General features: G+C 36.6%; 1 protein-coding gene across 1 annotated transcript in view; it reads right to left on the bottom strand.

Annotated features, from left to right (window-relative positions):
• Positions 1-15,994, bottom strand: part of LOC150098224 (SHC-transforming protein 1-like) — a 236,289-nt gene that overhangs the window by 122,082 nt on the left and 98,213 nt on the right. Inside the window, exon 6 of the mRNA XM_090406245.1 lies at positions 6,995-7,048. Within this exon, the coding sequence (XP_090262371.1) occupies positions 6,995-7,048 (54 nt within the window). The remainder of the gene's footprint in view (positions 1-6,994; positions 7,049-15,994) is intronic.

The following is a 15,994-nucleotide window of genomic DNA, read 5'->3' as shown; positions in this document are numbered from 1 at the left end:
TGATTCATCTCATATTAATAACAGCCTTAGCTACAATATTTCTGATGCACACATTGCCACTGTCCAATACTGGCGCACTCGTGTCAGCTCACATATGTAGTCAACTTCATTTGGAACTCAAGCACGCATTCCTGTTTTTAAATGTACTTGTGTGTTTTATACTAGATCTGTTAATGTATTTTATCATGTCTATGTTATTTTTTATTTAATTCTTTGCCTGTGATACCTGAAGAAGTTGAATTTTCAACGAAACTAGTCGTATCTTAACATTAAACTTTTCTTTCTCGGTATAGAGTCATTTAAATTCTTTTTTTATATACATTTTCTACCGAGTAAAATTATGAACAATATATATATATATAGCAATTTGCAGTATTAACTCAGTACTGGGATATGTTCATATTTATATATACTGACTATAACCGAGACTAGAATAATTAAATTTATTCAAAACGCAACATGTTTCATCGGATTGTCCGACTTCTTCAGGCGTGGGAACATAAAATGCAAGTAAACACTATAAGAAACATCGTATCATTATAAAACGACTATTACAAAATCAGTTAGCTTTGAACTGTAGCTATAGTCCGTGTTGAAGTTCTAATGTTAAGTAGCTGCGTGCGTCTGATTTCACACGTGTGCCAATATCAGATAGCAGAGCTGAAAGAGTCCGGTAGATTATAGCTGAGGTTATTATTTATGTGATGAGGATCCATAACAATTTCCTTAGACTTGACTATGCATCGCTACAAAAGAACTAGAGCAAGTGCCCTGTCAAGCCATGTACTGTTTTCAGTAAACACAAATGATGAAGGCCGTCAACATGAGATAAACTGGACAACAACCTCAAACCTTCATATATGCCATGACGAGGTGGAGCGACGCATAGTCGAGTCTAAGGAAATTGTTATGGACCCTCATCACATAAACAATAACCTCAGCTATAATCTACCAGACTCTTTCAGCTCTGCTATCCGATATTGGCACACGCGTGAAATCAGATGCACGCAGCTACTTAACAATAGAACTTCAACACGGACTGTACCTACAGTTCAAAGCTAACTGATTTTGTAATAGTCGTTTTATAGTGATATGATGTTTCTTATAGTGTTTACTTGCATTTTATGTTCCCACACCTGAAGAAGTTGGATAATCCGATGAAACATGTTGCGTTTTGAATAAATTTAATTGTTATTCTAGTCTCGGTTATAGTCAGTATATATAAATATGAATATATATATATATATATATATGAGAACCTTAATCTTAAGGTTCATGAATTTTGTCCAAACAGAATTTCTATTCCCTCTTGAGATGGAACAAAGGGAACCAGAAAAACTTTTTTTTATGATAACTCAGGCAAGTATTAAGAATCCCTTAACTATAAAAGATGAACTTTTAGTCACTCCAAATGAATCTGGTGAACAGAACTTATCTGATTTTTTTTTATAAACTTCTGTAAAGAAAAGGCTGGAACCAAATTAAAGCTACGAGATTGTAATTTTTAATGATGGTCACAAAATATTTCATTTACACATTAAAACAAAACTCATCAATATTATAAAAACAAAACACAGGTGATTTTAGCTCTTAGAATACACAAAATTAACATAACACATATCTGAAGAGTTTCCTTAATGAATGGGAAAAAAAAAAAAAAAAAATCATTACTTGCTAAGCTGACCAAGCTCACTGGTTAGAAAGTTCCAACCAGTGGGCTTGTTTCACCGTCCAACCAACACTTATGGCTGATGAACAATTTTCATCAGCTGGTTTGCAAGACCAGATGAACTTACTTATTGGAGGAAGTTTATTTTCCACTTGGTTTGACTAATAATACTTAGTTTGACAAAATAATACTTATCTTTTCGGGAGCTCTCTACAAACATGATACTCTGGTACTTTCCAAGCTATTTCAGTCCTCCAATAAGTAATAATAAATTTAGTTTAATCCTTTATCCAAGTGTATGCAAACAAAGTTTGCACCTGAAATATCTTCAGGACTGAGGAAACTCGTAGTAAAGGAAGGACCAAGCTCTCATCACTCCTTGTCTCAGTGTCTCCCATAATGCTTCTGCCTTAGTATCACCGCTTCTTGGTCTGGATCCCACTGACGAGACCTCAATAAAGGTCAAAACCAGTCTGGGTAGTGGCCCTTCCCTTAATCCACAGCATTATACATGTCCACAAGGAGATGTGATTCGCATTATGGGAGATACTGAGACAAGGAGTGATGAGAGCTTGGTCCACCTTTACTACGAGTTGCCTCAGTCCTGAAGATACTTCAGGCACAAACTTTGTTTGCTTACACTTGGATAAAGGATGAAACTAAATTTATTATTACTTATTGGAGGACTGAAATAGCTTGGAAAGTACCAGAGTATCATGTTTGTAGAGAGCTCCCGAAAAGATAAGTATTATTTTGAGAAAAAATTGGGAATACCGATTTAATTTTGACGTGGTATTGTTTGTTTTTGGTAACTTGGTCTGTCTGTGTGATTTCCGCTTTATTTAAACTAGTAGTTTAAAGATACGATTGATAGTGTAGCACATGAAGGCAATGCGACGAAAAACAATGTCGACCAAAACTTCGCCATCTTTGTTCAAAAACTTTAATGTAAGGGAATTTGTCCAGTGTAACGTGTGCGGGATGTATGCTTCCTCAAAAGAGGCTGGAGTCTGGATAGATAATGATAGTGGTGGGAGACTGTGCCGAAAATGTGAGGAAAGTGAGGAATTGAAGTAGAAGAAAGCCAGAATGTGAGAAAAAATAGTGGTTTGATAGTAATTTGTGATGTTGTACAAGACAGCAATGAGAGCGGTGATGAAAGAGGGAGAGTGAAGGTAATTATATATAGAGAGAAAATGGTTTGAATGATGAAAAAAATGAGAAATTAGCTGTAATGAGTGAGATCGCACGGTTATGCAGAGTAATACATTGGGCGAGGCAGCAGTTGGAGTGACTGCAAAACTCTTTCCCGAGTGCCTCGGCTAACTAAAATAAGCAAGTGTATGAAAGGAGCGTATGACTGGGAGTGTTTCAGAAATGAAAGAAAGAGTGTTGTACACTGGCTCGTTAGTAAGAGGTGTGATAGATGAGAGTTTGACTAAATCGTACTTACTGGGTGCGAAAATTAAGGATGTAAGTGAGAGTATTAGAGCGCAAAAGCAGAGGGTGAAAGAAATTATAGTCGTAGTGGGAACGAATGATTTTAAAGGAATTATTAGAGGTAGTGAAAGAAAAGTGATAGAGTTAGGATAGTGAGTCTGTTGCCACGGTATGACAGAGAGGAGTTTAAGAGGAGGGCCATAATTGCAAATGACTTTATGCGCAGGTTATGCAGACGGTGTGGAGTTTGTGGACATGTGGAGTGAATTTCATGGACGAAAGGATTTGTACAAGATGGATGGCTTACACTTGAATGGATTTGGTGTGCAAAGACTGGAAAAAGTGTTGCTGAGTAAAGTGAGAGTGGATGTGAAAAATCAGGGAAACTAGAACTATAAAGGAGGGGAGGAAGCGAATATACAGACATCAGTGAGGCAGTTGAGTGTGAGAATGTATATAATGAGCCCGAGCCAATACGAATGACAGGAAATCAGAATGGAATAGTTAGTATAATGCATCAAGATAGGGGTGGGACAAATGGACAACTGCATTTCATGTATACTAATGAAAGGAGTATTAGGAACAAGAAGGAAGAATTTTTGGCCTTGGTTGGCTCTTCCTGGCCACAAGTTATTGGCATTAGTGAAACATGGCTGATAGAAGATGATATAGTTAGTGGGATAGAATGCGTATGGTAGAGTGTGTTCAGGAGGGACAGAGAGAATAAAATGGGGGAGGAGTGTTATTGATGACAGCTGATGAACTGCAGCCAAGGAGAATAGAAATTGTATTGCATGATAGTAAAAAGAGTTCATTTGAGGTTATTTGGTGTGAGATTGAGACTAACGGAACAAAATGTATATAGTTGGGTACTGCTATAGACCAGGTGATGGAATAGATGGTGGCAATAGTATGCATAGACAAATTGATGAAATGAGTGGAAGGAGGGTAATTATTATAGGGAATTTCAACTACAGTAACATTCATTGGAAGGAAGAGAGGACACATGCGAGGAAGGAACTGGATTTTATTCAGTTACTAAAGGATAACTATCTGAGACAGCATGTAATGGAAAATACTAGGGGTTCAAGAGCGCTTGACCTAGTAATAGCATCTGAGAATTTGACTGTAATGAATATGACCATGTTGCCACCTATTGGTGAGAGTGATCATAGGGTCTTGACCTGGGAGGTGGCTAAATGTGTGAAATTTTCGACTAAGACAAGGTACACGAGGAATTACCATGCTGACAAGTATGACAAGCTTAGGAGATTGCTTGGTTCAGTGCCATGGCATGTAAAACTGCAAGGGCTGGATGTTGATAGGGCATGGGAAGTGGTCAAGGAGCATTTGCAGTAGGTTATGGCTGACTATACCTAGAGTCCGAATAGTAATCAAGTAGGGGTTAAATGGATGAATAACACCATTAAACTTGAGTTGCAAAAAAAGAAACAACTGTGGAAGGAATTTAAGGAAAAAGGTGACCTGCAGGCACATGACCGGTATAAAGCGCAGGCCAGAAGGGTAAAGAGTGTGGTAAGAAACGCAAAAGTGGATTATGAAAAGAAATTAGCCATGCAAGCTAAAGAGAATCTCAAACAGCTCTTTCAATATGCTGCAAGTAAAAGAAAAACTGTACACGGCAGAATGATTTTAAGGAATGCCGATAGTAGGGAGGTCACTGAATCAGTTGATATAGTGGAATTACTGAGTGAGCACTTTGCAAGAGTATATCATCCAGGTGGTGACATTGAAGGAATGAAGGAACCATTAGTTTTATTGGAATTGTGATGAATGAAGTGGAGGTGAATAGTCTATTACAGAACCTTAATGTGAATACATCTGTGGGATTGGATGGTATACCAGCACAGTTCTTACGTAAAGCGGCTAAAGAATTCAGTGCCCTTGAACATATTATTTAATCTGAGCCTTGGGTCTGGTTTAGTCCCGAAGGGGTGGAAAGAGGGGAAAATAGTTCCACTGCATAAAGGAGGATCCAAGACTACTGTTGCAAATTACTGACCGATCAGAATATCAGGAGTCGTTGTCAAGGTCTTGGAGAAAGTAGTCAAGGGAAAAATACAGATATGGATTGATGAAAATGAGATACTGTATGGGGAACAGCATGGTTCTGTGAAGGATAGATCATGCCTCGGTAAGTTGCTCAGGTTTTATAGCACAACGACGGCTGAACTGGATAAGGGTAAATGGTTTACAGTGATATTGCTGGACCTGGCTAAGGCCTTTGACACGATACCACATGGAATTCTAATCCGTAAACTGCAACATATGGGAATGGATATAGGGTTAGTGAGATGGATAGGAGGGTGGTTGATGGAGAGATACGAGATAGTAGTTTACTGAGGAGTAGAGTCCAAAAGACGGCCTATGACTAGTGGTGTGCTGCAGGGTTCTGTTCTTGGACCACTGCTGTTAATTTGTTCATTAACGATATAGGGAAGCAACTGAGAGGAACGGTTTATTTGTTCGCTGATGATGCAAAGTTGGGTAGGGTAATAGTGAATGCAGAAGATGACAAAATTTTGCAGGATGATTTGGATAGATTGGAGGTCTGGGCTAAGGAGAATGGATGTCAATTTAATGCGGCAAAATGTAAGGTTATGCATTTTGGGGTGAAAGGATTAGCAGCAGTATATCACATTGGTGAAACTGTACTCCAGGAGATTGATGAGGCCAGGGACTTCGGAGTGTTGGTGGATAGGAAGTTGAAGTTTAGAGGCACATTGCAAAAGTGGCTAAATCAGCTCATCGAATCACTTGGATGCTGAAGAATACTTTGATGAGCAGAGATAAGCAAGTTATTGTTCCTTTGTATCGAGCCTTGATAAGACCCCATCTCGACTACTGTGCCGAGATCTAGTCACCTAGGTTTCTTCTTGATGGGGAGGAGGTTGAGAGGATCCAGAGGTGAGTGACCAAGATGACAGCAGGTCTATGGAATGAACCTTATGAAAACAGGTTGAAGATTTGTGGGTTGCAGAAATTGGTTGATAGGCAGAAAAGGGGAGATATGATTGAGACATTCAAATTGCTGAAGGGTTTCTATGGGATTAATTCAGAGGATATTTTTGAAAACAGGACTTGTGGTGGGAGGACCAGGGGACATCCATGGAAGCTGGGCAAGAGTGTGGTTAGTAAGGGTGTTAGAGCTGGTTTTTTTTTTTAATTTTAGAGAGGTGAATGAGTAGCATTAAGTGCCAGAGTCTGTTGTGGGTGCTATGACAGTGAATGAGTTCAAGGCAAAGTATGATAGATACTGTGTGAATGTTAGTTGTGATGGACATGATGTTTTGAGCCTCCCTAAACATCATGTATTCACCTGTAATAATAATAATTATCCAACCCTTGTTTCAAAAGGTGCTAATGTATAATAGGTTTGCAAGCTTTTACGTGTGGGATAAAAAAAAAAAAAAAGGAAATTAATCCAAACAATAGCATTAAGTAGCATTAAGTGCCAGAGTCTGTTGTGGGTGCTATGACAGTGAATGAGTTCAAGGCAAAGTATGATAGATACTGTGTGAATGTTAGTTGTGATGGACATGATGTTTTGAGCCTCCCTAAACATCATGTATTCACCCGTAATAATAATAATTATCCAACCCTTGTTTCAAAAAGTGCTAATGTATAATAGGTTTGCAAGCTTTTACGTGTGGGATAAAAAAAAAAAAAAAAGGAAATTAATCCAAACAATAGCACTAGCAATTACATATCTTTCTGTAATAGAAAATAATGAAAGTTTTATTCTAATTTAAAAATATGAAAGCTAAAGATTACTGGAACTAAAATGTGGTCAAACTATCAAAAACCATATGGAAAAAATATATGTATAAATAATAAAAACTTTGAAAAAAAAAAAATACTCACAGCATCTCCACCAGAAGCAAAGGATATGTTCGGCATGTCATGACTGACAATAACCTAAAAGGCAAAAGCACATTTCAAACCTAGAAAGCCAAATTACAGACGCATGATAAAACACTTTTTAATTGAAACAAACAAGCAAACTTTTTTTATCATTTGTTTCACTAAAAAAAAGTTTGCTTGTTTGTATATTGGCATATCAGTAAATCTACTTTTGTAAAAAATCTGAATGTTAAATTATTGAAGAGACTCAATCATTATTTCCTGGAATATATCTCCAAGGAGAATGCACTATTACTATTACCCTGACAATCTAAAATTATTAAAATTTCATCATACTAGTTTCAATCAACTAGTATGATGAAAATTAACAGTGAAATTCTTTCAAAGGAATCAAAGTTGGAGTTAGAAAAAAGTGATATATTATTTTTATGGCTATTTAGCCTATTTTTGTTTAGGAGTGCCCCTTTTCATAATGTCATTGGCTTTTTACTCAAATTTTAGGGCATTACTGATGTTTTATATAGACAGATATATGAAGAATATATAGGATATAGGAGAAATAATTCAGCCATACTTCTGCAGGATGTTGCTGGCTGTCTTCTTATGTGGCAATACACATTTTTGCTGTTAAAAGGAAGAGAGGGTTGGAAAATGTGGGGTAGAGAGAGAGATGTGGGAGAATTATTGGTGAGGGAAGGGTGGTATGTGAACAAAAACAGGCAAAAAGCCATAAAAATAATATTTTCTTAGTAACATAAGAATTTTCCCAGAAATATTACCTATAAAAGTCACATATATTTTCTCCTGAAGCAAAGGACAGTCCTTTTGATACATTATGTAGCAAACATATTCTAGTTAAACACTGCAAACGTGAAAGAGATGAATTGTTTTTGAGTTCACGGATAAGGAAGAAGTTTCCACAAGGAATAAGAGAACTTTAAAATGATCTTTGTATTTCAAGGAAATGAAAAAGGAACTGATATTGCAGAGAAGATACAAAAGAAATATGTTCCTTTTTAAGAAAAGTTGCACACAAATGATCTTTTTGCTTTTGAAGAAGAAAAGTATTAGCTAATTAGATTTCTATGGCTACTGTTTAGAATGGAAGAAACTGTGCCTTTATAAGTTTGAAGTTTGTGCATTCTCATAAAATCCTGTGATATTGAAGAGAAGAGAAATCTTGTGTGATGTTTATGTTCTTTAACTCCATGGTTGAGTTTGTGGGCCCTTTTCTCTTTAGGAGATAAGTTCTTATTTATAATGCAGTCATATATAGTGCTTGTGAAACAAACATTTTACACACACTGTTAAAGCAATACCATAAATTTACACTAACATGTAAACTTGTAAATAAAAATATTATTTTTTAATTGAATTTCCTTTGTCTCTCACTCAAATCTTAAGTTAACTTATTACAATAATAATATTCCAGATCTGAATCAGTGATAGTAACTAAATAGTTAATGAACCATGCAAGCATACTATTCAGGTATATAATGACAATCAGGGGGAGTAGATACACATTTTCATCACATGGCCTGGCCATCAACCAACCATAGGATCTCCTGCTTCACCTAAACAACATCCACCCCTGGATCAAATTCACTATTTAGTTAGTAACCAATACATCTTTGCCATTTTAGACATGCTCCTAGAAGTGTACAAGCAAAATAACTATTCAGTTTACAGGAAGCCAGCAGAGACTAGAAGAAAGCTGCACACAAAAAAACCATCACCAACCAGCACAAAAACTAGGCAGCAGATGAGACAAAAGAATCCAGAATACCATAGTTCAATCCTATTAAAGAATTGCTACAACAGAATGTTGGTTAATAAAATCTTAAAGCAACCTCCCTCCCTCCCCAGGCCACAAAATGAACAAGGAAAACGTCATCATCATCAATTTCCTGATATGTATCCCCAAGGGAATGTTCATGTTACTATGACAGCACTACATGATTAAGTTTACATTATTATTAATCTGTTATCAACAATTCTGAGCTTTGCAGCTCAGTCAATATAGATGAACCCTTTGGTCTTTCTGACCAAAGGGCTTCATCTTAAGAAAGAGCTTATTCCACCTGGGCTCAATTCAGGTCCATGATGTGAGGAACCTTTATCTGGTCTCTTTTAACTAAAGGTGAGTTAGCTGGTTTCATACAGAGGTAGAGGGTTTTTCCCACATGGAAACTCAGGTTTATTGTCCCTCAGAACAGGCAAACTGGTCCTGAGAACACATAAGGATTTACAGCCATGAATACTTACAACAATGTGGAAGAGACAGGGTCTCCTCACCACATTATTCTTACGCCTGTAGTCAACTATGAGTCACATCATGGTAATCAATCTCCAGGATGGAGACGACACATGATCAACAATTTTCCTCCAAATCAATCTATTACTTGTGAGCACTCTAATATTGTCATATCTAACATTTCGTGCTTCTAAGGCATTTCTAACCGAATCAATCCACCTAGTCCTTGGTCTTCCTTTGGGTCTCTATCCTCTATCTTGACATCAAACACCTGTTTTGCTAACCTTTCTTCACACATTCTATTTAATGTGGCCATACCACCTTGGATTAGCTCTGCTTACACATTCTTGAATGCTAATAATTTAAGTTCCTTTCTAATATTGTCATTTTTAATATGATTCTGTCATTGAAGCTATCGGTTCACTCCTCTAATTTTTCCCTTGTATCTGTGGTCTCTAGTCTTTGATCAAGTGCTTTATTTCTAAACCAATTTTCAGATGCTCCATAACTTAAAACTGGTTTAAACTGTCATGTATACTGCTAGTTTGATGTTTTGGCTAATTTCTCTTTTATTCCATATAAATTTATCCAGCTAGCTACCCACCATACCACCTTTGCTTATGTTGCTGTCTATTTTCAGATTTAACTATCTTTACTAAAAACTGTGGCTAAGTAGCTGAAATATTTGTTCTCTAGGATTGCTATTCAGAATGAAGCTGAAGTTTTCTTGCATCTGCCTATTTTCATAGTTTTGGTCTTTTTACTGCTGCTTTTCATACCAAATTTGTTACAGCTATTATTCAGTTTAGTTAGTGAATACTGGAGACTTGCACTAGATGTGCTTAGGAGTACAACATCATTTGCATAAAGCTAAGTTTGACATCTCCAATTCTAATATCAGGCTTGATGCCACTTTCTTTCATAATGTGATCCATATAGATGACGAATAAGAGTGGAGATAACGTGCATCCTTGTCTTACTCCTGATTTTATATCAAACCATCTTCCTGTATTTCCTTCAATTCTAACTGCTGACTGATAACTTAAATATAGACTATGTATTCCTCTGTATAATGTTCCATTCATCTCATTTAATTGTAGTGTTTGATAAGTTTTTCTCTGGGCACCTTGTCTTTTCCAGATCTATAAATCTTAAGTACAGTTCCTTGTCATATTCCCACCATTTCTCACCTATTTGCCTTAAAGTGAAAATCTGATCCTGACCACCTCTATTTGGCCTGAACCCAGCTTGATCTTCTCTAAATTTCTCTTCCCACAATCTTTCTCAACCTCTTTTCAAGTACACTTGCATATCTTATCTGGAACATTTAGTAAAGAAATTCCTCTGTAATTCTCACATTTAATTTTAATTCCTTTTTATAAATGGGTACTATGAGAGCTCTACTCCATTCATTGGGAATTAACCATCTGACCAGCCCTCTGAATTACGAGGGTTGTTCGATAAGTCCGTGCAAAAATGAAGAAAACAATTTTTTTGGGACAAACATTTTTTATTTTTCAACATAGCCTCCTTGAGGGCTACACACTTAGTCCAACGATGCTCAAGTTTTTTGATCCCATCCATATAGTATGATTTGTCCAACTCTTCAAAATAGGCAGTTGTTTCGTCAATCACCTTGTTGTTTGATAAAAACCTCTTTCCTACCAGCCATTTTTTCATGTTTGGAAACAGATAACAGTCAGAGGGAGTGAAATCTAGAGAGTGGCGGGGGGGGGGGGGGATACAAAAGGACTTCGTAGCACAAAACGAACAATTTTGCGGTCACAATTGCAGAAGAGTGAGCAAGTGCATTGTCGTGGTGAAAAAGAATCTTCTTTTTTGCCAAGTGTGATCGTTTTTCCTTTATTTAATTATTTAAATGATCCAACAAAGGAGCATAATACACTCCGATAATTGTTTTACCTTTTTCCAAGAAATCTATGAAGATTATGTCATGAGCATCCCAGAAGACAATGGCCATAACCTTTCATGCTGAAGGAACGGTTTTCGGTTTCTTTGGTGCAGATTCCCCACTTGCAACCCATTGTTTTTATTGTTCCTTGGTCTCAGGCTAATAGTGATGAATCTATTTTTCATCCACTGGTACGAAATGACACAAAATTCCTCTGGATTCCGTTTAAAAGCTTCAAGCTGTCCTTGCAACAGTTCGCACGTTGACCCAGTGTAGGCAAATGGCACCCATCTTGCGGATAGATTTCTCGCATGTAAATGTTCGTGTAAAATATTATGTACACGGTCATTTGAGATGCCCACAGCCATAGCAATTTCACTCACCTACATTCTTCTATCATCCATCACCATATCATGAATTTTTTCAATAATTTCTGGAGCAGTGACCTCAAGACATGATTGTACACCAAGTCTGGTCCTCTCTCATAAAAACGCATGCATTATGTCACTAACTATCAAGATGCAATACAGTACACATGCATTCATTCCGCTGTTGGTCTTTGTTCAAATGATTAATATAGTTATAGTTAACTTCTTGTAGCTTAACTGTTTATTTTATTCACTATTTTCTCCTGATGAAGTGAACCATAGCTGTTCACAAAACTATTAGTGTTAAATAAAAATATTTTTTCTAACAATTAATTCTGTGTAGTATGCATACCGGTCTCAAATAATAACGTTTCATCATTATATTCATGTGTAGTTAAGTCGATACAGAATACAATTTAGTATGTTAAGTTCCAAACTGCTAAACTATAGTCTTTCATTCAGTATCAAGGAGGATATCTAGTAATGGTGAGTGCCACAAAAAGATGAGAACTGAACATTGGGTTAGAAAACCTCAGCTAGTTCTCCATTCATTACAGGTTATGTGAAAGGGTCTCTACCTAATCGCCTAGCTTTGGCACTCAGGCAATTTGATCTGCAAAACATTAAATGAATCGTTTTCATTTGATGTTTTTAGTCCTCAATTTATATGCACAAATTCAAATTTTCAGGACCTGTTAAATTAAATGAATCATTTAGGACTCTTTGCAAAATCTTTACCTGCCTCAACTCATCCCTTTATTTTGTACAGTTGCTAATTACTATTTCATTCGAAGCAGCTGAAGCGATTAAATTATGTTGCTATTAAAACAGACAGCTTAGTTACTGAAAAATTTTCAGGGTTAATTGGAGTAAACATGATTCATAACTGAATATGGATTTATTGTAAGTATTCTAATGTTGTGCCTACACTCTCTGAAGGGAGCATCAAGGATCACCAGTTTTGTTGGTTATGACAGCCTCTCAAATTTTCCTCAGTAATTACAGCCAAATTTAGTTTAATCCTTTACCCAAGTGTGAACAAAGTTTGCACCTGAAAGTATCTTCAGGACTGGGGTAAGGTGGTACAACACCAGGGAAACTCCTTGCAAAGGTGGCACAAGCTACCAACACTCCTATCTCAGTATCTCCCATAATGCAAAACACATCTCCTTGTGGATATGTCTAATGTTATGCATTAAGGGAAGGGCCACTACCCAGACTAGTTTCGACCTTTATTGAAGTCTCTTCAGTGGGAGCCAGGCCCAAGTGGAGATACCAGTCAGAAGCATTAGCAAGGTCATCTCTACCTATAGGAGTTGCCAATTAGTGTGCCACCTTTTTAATAAATTACTCTGGATTTAGAGGAAGATGTTGAAAGTTTATTTTTTTTGCTCACACTTGGGTAAAGGATTAAACTAAATTTATTATATTGTAACCAAGTGAAAAATAAACTTTCAACATCTTCCTCTAAATCCAGAGTAATTTATTAAAAAGGTGGCACACCAATTGGCAACTCTTATAGGTAGAGATGACCTTGCTTCTGACTGGTATCTCCACTTGGCCCTGGCTCTCACTGAAGAGACCTCAATAAAGGTCGAAACTAGTCTGGGTAGTGGCCCTTCCCTTATTCATGACTTATTTTTCACGGTATTAACAACACCACAAACACTTTTATCAACAAAGATGTTTTATTAAAACTTATATTTTGCTGATTTTCAACTCAGCATCATCAGAGCACAACACACTTGTAAACGCGACAGTGAGTGAGTGAAACAATATAATTGCAAAAGACAAAAGATCTAAAGTCCTATTTTTTGGCACCCTCTAACGAGAAAAAAAAAAAAAAAAAAAAAAAAAGCAGTTATCCAGGAGTTTTTCTTAGGATAACCGTCTCCAAATTTTTGGCAAATTAATGCAACCATATTTGTTAAGGTTGGGAGAATTCTTCAAAGCCATTGCTGACTCAAAAAATAATCTTTCAGATCTATAACGACTCCTAAATAGCACATTCGTTTTCCTCTATCTAATCCTGTGTGAAGGAGTGTCCAAAGCATGGTCTGCCAGTCCCGACTTGCCATAGTAATAGTAGCGAATGTATCTTTCATGTTCTTCCAGGCAGATGTTCACTGATCTTCCTGTTTGCTCATAATAGGCCAAGTCACAGTCACACGGAACTTCATACACTCCTGGGTGTGCTAAAGGGCGTGTATGAAGTGTATGACCTTAGGCGAGCAGATCAGAGTTGCCAGCTTGACATGAGGACATTGGACACGCCTTCACACAGGATTAGATGGAGGAAAATGAATGTGCTATTTAGGAGTCGCTATAGATCTGAAAGATTATTTTTTGAGTCAGCAATGGCTTTGAAGAATTCTCCCAACCTTAACAAATATGGTTGCATTAATTTGCCAAAAATTTGGGAGACGGTTATCCTAAGAAAAACTCCTGGATAACTTCTTTTTTTTTTTTTTATTTCTCGTTAGAGGGCACCAAAAAATAGGACTTTAGATCTTTTGTCTTTTGCAATTATATTGTTTCACTCACTCACTGTCGCATTTACAAGTGTGTTGTGCTCTGATGATGCTGAGTTGAAAATCAGCGAAATATAAGCGTTAATAAAACATATTTGTTGATAAAAGTGTTTGTGGTGTTGTTAATACCGTGAAAAATAAGTCATGAATAACCATCAACACCTAAGCTTATCTGTTAGATTAGCCCTTCCCTTAATGCATAACATTAAACATATCCGCAAGGAGATGTGTTTTGCATTATGGGAGATACTGAGATAGGAGTGTTGGTAGCTTGCTCCACCTTTGCAACGAGTTGCCCTGGTGTTGTACCACCTTACCCCAGTCCTGAAGATACTTTCAGGCGCAAACTTTGTTTGCTCACACTTGGGTAAAGGATTAAACTAAATTTATTATATTCTAACCAAGTGAAAAATAAACTTTCAACATCTTCCTCTAAATCCAGAGTAATTTATTAAAAAGGTGGCACACCAATTGGCAACTCCTATAGGTAGAGATGACCTTGCTAATGCTTCTGACTGGTATCTCCACTTGGGCCTGGCTCTCACTGAAGAGACCTCAATAAAGGTCGAAACTAGTCTGGGTAGTGGCCCTTCTCTTAATGCATAACATTAGACATATCCACAAGGAGATGTGTTTTGCATTATGGGAGATACTGAGATAGGAGTGTTGGTAGCTTTCTCCACCTTTGCAAGGAGTCGCCCTAGTGTTGTACCACCTTATCCCAGTCCTGAAGATACTTTCAGGTGCAAACTTTGTTGGCTCACACTTGGGTAAAGGATTAAACTAAATTTATTATATTCTAACCAAGTGAAAAATAAACTTTCCACAAATGTTTAGTAGAGCATACTGATTCCTACAAACAGCCTTTCACTTTTGAAGATGAACCTTTAGGGGTTTACTTCATCATGCTATTTTGAGTGTTGCAAATCTATCAGTGTCCATAATAGAGAATGTTATACTAGCAGTGCATTCTGTACACCCTTGGTAATGATTTGGTAGATTTCATCTTTAGTACAGCTAATGAAGCTATTTTCATAATGGCTTATGGGTTATTTAAATATATAATTATTTATTTACTTTTTTTTTTATTCTTTCAGGAATATTTCTAATATGAAGAAATACTACTATATACTATATTCAGTAGACATTGTGAAATTGGCCAGGAGTCCTTAGGATGGACTGGCTGCCTATCGCTGTTGCTCATTTAGCATCACCCAGGGGACACGTATAGCTTAAAGATCGCTATGGACGTGAGCAACTTTGTCACCACAGAGTGCTTACCAGAATGATTGGAATGACTTTTTAGAAGCGGCTCCTGAAGCTGTGAGCTGGATTATGAACTTAGATCTGAATTTATAATGATATATATGTTTTTTTATTTTTCCTTATTATACCATATTAAGACTTTTACTTTTAACTCTTATTTTAATTTTCCAATTCCTTGGATTAGATCTATGTTTTCCTTCAAAGTTTTTAACTTGAAATATTTAAAATTCTTCAATCCTGTTAATATATAATGACATCATGATTCTCTTTTTTAACATCATGTTTTTGCCATGAGCTATGTATGCTGTGCATATGTGTGTGTGTGTGTGCATCACACACACACACACACACACACGCACAAAATTTCTGGATGACAGTGACTTAGGAAACTGATTTATTTAGGTCTTCTAGGATACATCTCTAAACAATAAATATACCATCTGTGTACTACCACCACGTGTATAGTTTTCAGATAGTTTGTGACAAAGAGTTTTTCCTTGAATTTTTTCATGTATAAATGTACAATTAGAGACAATAGTTGGAAGTCTATAACTAAACCATTTTTGGATACTAATTGGCTTCACTTAAAGGATGGTTAAAGGCGGCACTGAAAAAGATTTGTGTTATCTGTTGAAAATCATTTTCTATGAGGATGATTAACAGGATCTT

Source organism: Typopeltis vanoorti, chromosome 16 (assembly GCF_054136105.1).
Source record: "Typopeltis vanoorti isolate ZY-2024b chromosome 16, IOZ_Tvanoo_1.0, whole genome shotgun sequence".
Classification (NCBI taxonomy): domain Eukaryota; kingdom Metazoa; phylum Arthropoda; class Arachnida; order Uropygi; family Thelyphonidae; genus Typopeltis; species Typopeltis vanoorti.
Note: the sequence above shows the minus strand (reverse complement) of the source record. Positions and strands in the feature narration are given on the sequence as shown.